We start from the raw sequence: 8,139 nt of genomic DNA, 5'->3' as shown, positions 1-8,139 counted from the left end.
TAACCATCACCGAAATCAAAGATTTCGACAATGCAAAAATATACACAAAACCCGCTAACCTCACCAAACCTAACCCAACCTAACCGTACCATCACCGAAATCAAAGAATTCGACAATGCAAAAATATACACAAAACTCGCTAACCTCACCAAACCTAACCCAACCTAGCCTAACTATCACCGAAATCAAAGAATTCGACAATGCAAAAATATACACAAAACCCGCAAACCTCACCAAACCTAACCCAACCTAACCTAACCAACACCAAAATCAAAGAATTCGACAATGCAAAATATACACAAAACTCGCTAAGCTAACCAAACCTCACCCAACCTAGCCTAATTATCACCGAAATTAAAGAATTAGACATCGCAAAAATATACACAAAACCCGCTAACCTCACCAAACCTAACCCAACCTTACCTTACCATCACTGAAATCAAAGAATTCGACATTGCAAAAATATACACAAAACTCGCTAACCTCTCCAAACCTAACCCAACTTAGACTAACTATCACCGAAATTAAAGAATTCGACAATGCAAAAATATACACAAAACTCGATAACCTCACCAAACCTAACCCAACCTAACCTAACCTAACCTAACCTAACCTAACCTAACTGTTCCGACTTTTGTAATGACGTGTGGCAAACAGTCTTATTAACTGATTGTCGATTGGCATTATTGACGAGTTGGCATTAGTGTCGGCCCAAGCGGAAATACGCGACGGTCGACAGAGAGTCAGCGAGCAGACGGCGTTCGGACAACTTGTGTTCCGTACGCTCCGCTGAACCACCACGTGCAAATTTTACATTTCAATAAACTACATCAAACCATTATCGAAGTCTTTTCCATGATGGTCACTTCGAACCGGACACCAGTAACCTAGGCCACAACACCAAACGGACAAACCAATAGGAAAAAACGTGGTCGAGAAAAAATGGATGTCAATTAAGAAATCGGTATCGTTCCTTTGTTACTATCCATACCTTTCCAATACTAATAACATGTTTGCTTCTATTTCAGCAATATATTGATTGATGTACAGAGGTACATGACCGCGTGATTGACGCAGAAAATATATAAATAAAAACATAACCTACAAAGACGCATGGGACACAGAGGTAATCCAAAATTATCGGAACGATCACATAAACATCGTAAAGGATATTCAAGTAAGTGAATGTATTCAATCTCAGGCAATCTGTTCAAAAGGCAATCATGTGGGTAGGTCAGTTTTAAAATATGTTTTAAAGTATAACAATTAATTAACGCGATTGTATAAAATAATATCGCGCTACGAAGGAATGTTTCATCGGTCGCATCGAATTTCGTATTAAAAGTGTAAAATCAGATGTAGTGTAAAATTAGCAAAGCACGTGGAGAATTATACTTGTAGCCCCAAAGTGGATTAAATCAAGTACATACCGGTATATTCATATCGGTAGATCTTTGTTTCTTAATGTGTGTAGAAACACCCTCCCCCCCCCCCCTTCCACGATAAATGTGGAATTATACTTGTAGCCCCAAAGTGGCTTAAACCAAGTACATACCGGTATATTCATATCGGTAGATCTTTGTTTCTTAATGTGTGTAGAAACACCCTCCCCCCCCCCCCCTTCCACGATAAATGTGGAATTACACTTGTAGCCCCAAAGTGGATTAAATCAAGTACATACCGGCATATTCATACATCGGTAGATCTCTTTGTTTCATAATGTGTGATGAAACAGTGGTGATTTAAAATAAATCACAAGACTTGTAGCCCCAAAGTGGTTTAAATCAAGCACCCACCAATTTAGGGTTGTTATTTCTTCCAAAATATGTTGGATAGATTCTGGTGATAATAGTTAAAGTAGAATATTAAGATTCACGGTTAATCATTGAATATTATTACCTTATCTCTACGAATAGTTCAATTGACAGCTATAGTAGAGAATAACTGTATTTATGAGACGAAATAGTGCAACTTTCTGAAACAAATGTCAAGTGCTGAAAACGAGGTAATAGAAGCTTCGACTTCCCAGTCGCATAAAGGTCGAAATCCAACTAGGGACGTAGAACCTATTAGAGACAGGTCAAGCTCTAGAATACATCAGACTCGAAGTCAGACTCAATCGATAAAAACATTAGCGAAAGAAAATAAAGTAGAAGTTACAATGACGTCAATAGAATTAAGGTATTCGGGCGCGTTTAAAAGACTACAGGAGAAAATAGACAGAATCTCCGAAATAAATGAAGGACAGTATCAATTTATTGAAAAAGCATACGACTATCTCCAAAAACTCCATTATGAGTATTTAGACAACATCACAGATATAGAGCAGGCGGATCAAATAGACGAAGAGTTCTACATAATCACAATGACAATTCAAAATCTTAAAGCAGCATTAGAGAGACAATCCATTCAAGATTGTAAACTGAAGGTAGAGCAAGCAACAATTAAATTTGCTAGAGATAAGTTACCGACGTTAACCATTCCCACATTTCAGGGAGATCCATCTGAATGGCAATCGTTTCAACAAGCTTTTAAGAATATAATAGGAAACAAAACGGAATATTCGAATGTCACGAAATTGCAATATTTGCATCAATCCTTAATCGGTCCCGCTTTGGCAGCTGTATCAGGTTTAGATATTAGCTCAGACAATTACGAAATAGCTTGGAGTATTTTAGACAAGCAATATAATTTACCAAGACTTAATCTCAAAACTAGGATTAATTCACTTTGTGACTTAAAATTAATCACAAGAGAATCACATATCGAATTGAGAAATCTATTGAATCAGGTAACAGTGTGTATTAAAAACATTGAATCGTTGGGTTACGCGAGAGAAATTTTAGATCCATGGGTAACATGTTTAGTTCTAAGGAAATTACCTTTTAATATAGTAAGAGACTGGGAAATATCGCTGGTTAGCAGAGAAATGCCACCATATGAAAGTTTAGAGACATTCTTGCAGAATAGATGTAATGTATTACAATCTACTGCATCTGTAACTACGGTGAAGGAATTCCCTCATAGTCGTCAAAGAATCATGAGAACTCATGTCGCGAACAAAAACCCATCAAGTAAGGTAAACGCATGCGCATTCTGTCGAAATAATCATTTCATAGGCAAATGTGATAAATTCAAAGCAAAATCCAGTATGGAAAGAAATGAATTCGTTAAATCTAATAACATGTGTTTTAAATGTTTAAATTCATCGCATAAGATAACAAATTGCAAGTCTAACTATAATTGCTTAAGGTGCAAACAAAACCATCACACTTTGTTGCATCAGGACGATACATTTAGTTCCAATAATACGGGAAGGAAGTCAATTAATGCTCATTCTACTCATTTCTCTCAAAGGGAGATAATTTTACCGACGGTACAAGTGGACATTATAACGTCCAATGGAACGGTCGTTAAGGGTCGCACATTATTAGATTCCGGCTCACAAGTCAACTATGTTACCACATCTTTCGCTAAGAAGAATAACTTCAAATTAGAGAAAATCTCTCAAAAAATTGTAGGTATCGCTAATCAAGAAAGTAGCATTCGTCACATCACCAAGGTGACCATAAGGTCTTCAACCACTAATTACTCAACCAAAGTGTTGTGTTTGGTATTACCAGAAATTACTGGCGAAATTCCAACTGTGAAACTGGATCAACAGTTAATTTCAATACCAGCGGGAATCAAGTTATCAGATCCCCTTTGGAATAAACCGACGCCAATCGATTTATTGCTCGGCGCCGAGATTTGCGTTCATGCTATGAAAGCAGGAACCATCCAGTTAGGAAAAGGTATGCCTATCTTAAAGGATACCGAATTCGGATGGACAATAGTTGGTCCATATCCCGAAGTAAATAATGCTCCAGGGAAGAGCCACATAGGCTTAAGTCAATTAGACAGTCACATTCAAAACTTTTGGATGATAGACCAGGTTCCTATGGTAAAACATCAATCTCTTGAGGAGAAAAGATGTGAGGAACATTTCCAAGCACACACATCACGAGATAAAAACGGTAGATTTTGTGTAGCTTTACCATATAAAAATTCCCCGGTAGTATTAGGAAGTTCATTGCACATTGCGGAGAAAAGACACAAAACTTTGGAAAGACGTTTTTTAGCCAATAATAATTTAAAAATGGAATACAATAAAGTTTTAGAAGAGTATATAAATTCAGGACATATGTCAGAGTGTGAACCTCCGGAGGCACATGAGGTTCATTGTTATTCACCTCATCACGTCGTAGTTAAGGAGTCTAGCCTTACCACTAAATATCGTGTAGTTTTTGATGCGTCCGCAAAGACAACGTCCAATATCTCACTAAATAATATTTTGATGGTGGGACCTAGTGTCCAATCAGATTTGTTAAGTTTACTACTCAACTTTCGACTCCATAAATACGTGATTACTGCGGATATTAAGCAGATGTACCGACAGATTCAAATAGCAGAGAAAAATAAAAATGTACAATTAAATCATAATTCGTTATGGTGGGACGGCCCTAGTTGGTTGAAATTAGATGAATCACGATGGCCTCGAAGACCTCCTGAGATCACAATAGATCTTCCAGAGAGAAGGGTAGTCACTAACGCTACCCTTGTGAGGGAAAATAATTAGATAGATAAATATTCTCATCTTCCAAGACTCCTTCGAGTTTTATCATATGTTCGTCGGCCACTAAGGAATAAACAATTAAACGTTAAAGAAAATAACGAACCGTCCGCTTTCGAATTAAAAGATGCTTTAAATAATTTGATAAGGTTATCGCAAATGGAATCATTTCCATTGGAATATCGTTTGCTGAGCAAGGGACATCCAATTCCCAGTAGCAGTAAATTAGCTAAATTGTCCCCTCTATTCCATGAGAATTTAATTTGTGTTGGAAGTAGACTTCCTCTGGGAACAACTCTATCAACGTCACCCATTATCTTGTCAAATAAGCATAAACTTACACACATGATTGTCCGAGATGCGCACTTGAAATATATTCACTTGGGTACTCAAGCCTTACTGTCGTTATTGCGGCAGACCTATTGGCCATTGGCCGGACATAATACTGTCAAAGGAGTGGTGCGTTCATGTGTCATTTGTTTCAGAAATAAACCACTGTCACACAATAGATTAATGGGATTGCTCCCGCTTGAACGTACCACTGCGAATTTTCCTTTCAGTCATGTGGGGATAGACTTCGCAGGACCTTTTCCTGTGAAGAGTGGTTGCAATAAGAATTCTAAGATAATTAAGGGTTACGTTTGTGTCTTTGTGTGTTTTTCCAGTAAGGCAGTTCACTTGGAACTTGTCGGAGACTTAACGAGTTCAAATTTCTTAAATTGTTTAAGAAGATTCGTAGCCAGACGTGGCAGGCCCAATACGATATATTCCGACAATGCTACTAATTTTGTCGGTGCAAGTCGTGAACTCGTTAATTTAGTAAAATTAATTTACGAACGTCCTCATGAGGAGAAGCTACTACGGTATGTAGCCTCCGAAGGGATTCGTTGGAAGTTTAACCCGCCAAGGGCGCCTCACATGGGAGGGCTGTGGGAAGCAGCGGTTAAATCCATGAAGATTCATTTAAACAAGGTGTTAAAGGCCACCACCTTAAATTTCGAATCATTTTGTACGGTATTGACTCAAATAGAAGCTTGCATGAATTCCCGTCCTCTTAGTCCCTTGTCTTCGGATCCACTAGACCTTTTACCCCTCACACCTGGACATTTCTTAATTGGCAGATCCTTACTCGCTCTTCCAATGGAGGTTAAATATAACACTAATGTCCATGCCAATCTGCTTCAGATACAATTGACCACAGCAGCATTTTGGAAACGTTGGTCGGCGGAATATTTACATTCTTTGCAGTTACGACACAAATGGAAGAAGGACTCGAGCAACAATCTGAGTGTGGGTCAAATGGTCCTGTTAAAGGAGGAACACATGCTGCCAACCCGATGGGTCTTGGGTCGAGTCACTAAATTGTATCCCGGACCAGATGGCAGAGTTCGAGTCGTCGACGTCTTTACTGCCAGCGGAGAGTTTCGTCGGTCCAGTCATCTAGTGGCGCCATTGCCGATTCTACCACAAGGACCACTTGACAGGAAGGAAGATCAGCAAGAGGGAGGAGAAACAGCAGCTTCAATTCCGTCAACTTCGGTAGCTTAGTTTAACCCGAAGACATTACCCCCAACTCATATTACTTATTAGATGTAATCATGAGTTTAAATCATTCAATGTTAATAGTAGTACTCCGTAATTCACTTTAATTGTGTTGTGTGTATAATTTAAGCTATTTTCATTTTAACATTCGGCAGTATATATCTCCGAATTTAATCTAATCATTTTGTCTTTATAATATAAGACTTGTCTCATGTCATCACTCGGAAGGATTATATCCGAGTTTAAAATAAACTGTTCAAATTTGACAGTTAAAATTAGATTCATGATTTGTTAATGTTAGTCTCCAAGCCACACTTAATGGAGCATCTTAAATTATTTCATGTCTACTTAATTATAACCTGCCGGGAGTCATCCGCAGGTCTTATGTTTCTTGTTATGAAAACATAAGTTAACTCTTACTGTTTATAGTATTTATGTGAATCATAGAATAAGTAAATATTATAATACTGAACATTTCGATGTTTAACGTAGAGACATCTATAATCATAGTTCGCCTTCATTTCCTGCTTGTAGGAATGAATGAATGACTTTCCAATTTACTTTTAATTTAGCAATGTTTGTGCTACTTGTTGATGAAATCAAGTTAACTTAGGAGCATTACACTCACTAATCAAGTTTAGTTGATCGGTAATAGCTGATCTGTCTTGACAACTGTAACAGTGTCAACATTGTATTGTCTAAGTTAACATCAAGATGAGGAATGCTTAAGTTTTAAACCATATACAGTCCACTCTCTCTTCTTTAAAGTAAACTTATCTTGTAATGCTTATTCACAGCTTCAAAGGAGATTTCAAAAATTTTAATGTAAATAGAAACAACATTCACCAGAGGTATACCTATAAGTTGAAATATTACTGAACCAATAAATTGATTTTATCCTCACACTGGATGAGGCAAAGGTTTCATTATTCACCCTCTATTTAATTATTTTAAGAGCTCTGATTTATTGTAAACGACTCGTCAGTAATGCTGTAACTCTGTAGAATAACTGTATTGTTCAACAGTTTTCCTATGTGGGACTATGTTCCGACTTTTGTAATGACGTGTGGCAAACAGTCTTATTAACTGATTGTCGATTGGCATTATTGACGAGTTGGCATTAGTGTCGGCCCAAGCGGAAATACGCGACGGTCGACAGAGAGTTCGAGCAGACGGCGTACGGACAACTTGTGTTCCGTACGCTCCGCTGAACCACCACGTGCAAATTTTACATTTCAATAAACTACATCAAACCATTATCGAAGTCTTTTCCACTAACCATCACCGAAATCAAAGAATTCAACATCGCAAAAATATACACAAAACTCGCTAACCTCTCCAAACCTAACCCAACCTAGCCTAACTATCACCGAAATTAAAGAATTCGACAATGCAAAAATATACACAAAACTCGCTAACCTCACCAAACCTAACCCAACCTAGCCTAACTTTCACCGAAATCAAAGAATTCGACAATGCAAAAATATACACAAAAACTCGCTAACCTCACCAAACCTAACCCAACCTAGCCTAACTTTCACCGAATTCATAGAAATCGACATTGCAAAAATATACACAAAACTCGCTTACCTCACCAAACCTAACCCAACCTAGCCTAACGATTACCCAAATCAAAGAATTCGACATTGCAAAAATATACACAAAAGTCGCTTACCTCACCAAACCCAACCCAACCTAACCTTACCATCACCTAAATCAAAGAATTTGAGATTTTAAGATTTACTTCAAATTCGCTAACCTCACCAAACCTAACCCAACCTATCCTAACTATCACCGAAATCAAAGAATTCGACATTGCAAAAATATACACACAAGTCGCTTACCTCACCAAACCTAACCCAACCTTACCTTACCATCACCGAAATCAAAGAATTTGAGATTTTAAGATTTACTAAAAATTTTCTTACCTCACCAAACCTAACCCAACCTAACCTAACCATCACCGAAATTAAAGAATTCGACAT

At 37.7% G+C, this 8,139-nt stretch overlaps 1 protein-coding gene across 1 annotated transcript in view; it reads left to right on the top strand.

Annotated features, from left to right (window-relative positions):
- The first annotated feature begins 723 nt into the window (after positions 1-723).
- The window catches only part of LOC143919699 (uncharacterized), a 492,686-nt gene continuing 485,270 nt past the window's right edge, over positions 724-8,139 (top strand). Inside the window, exon 1 of the mRNA XM_077442153.1 lies at positions 724-7,277. Within this exon, the coding sequence (XP_077298279.1) occupies positions 1,985-4,618 (2,634 nt within the window). The 5' untranslated portion in view covers positions 724-1,984 and the 3' untranslated portion in view covers positions 4,619-7,277. The remainder of the gene's footprint in view (positions 7,278-8,139) is intronic.

Source organism: Arctopsyche grandis, chromosome 12 (genome assembly GCF_051622035.1).
Source record: "Arctopsyche grandis isolate Sample6627 chromosome 12, ASM5162203v2, whole genome shotgun sequence".
Taxonomy (NCBI): domain Eukaryota; kingdom Metazoa; phylum Arthropoda; class Insecta; order Trichoptera; family Hydropsychidae; genus Arctopsyche; species Arctopsyche grandis.
Note: the sequence above shows the minus strand (reverse complement) of the source record. Positions and strands in the feature narration are given on the sequence as shown.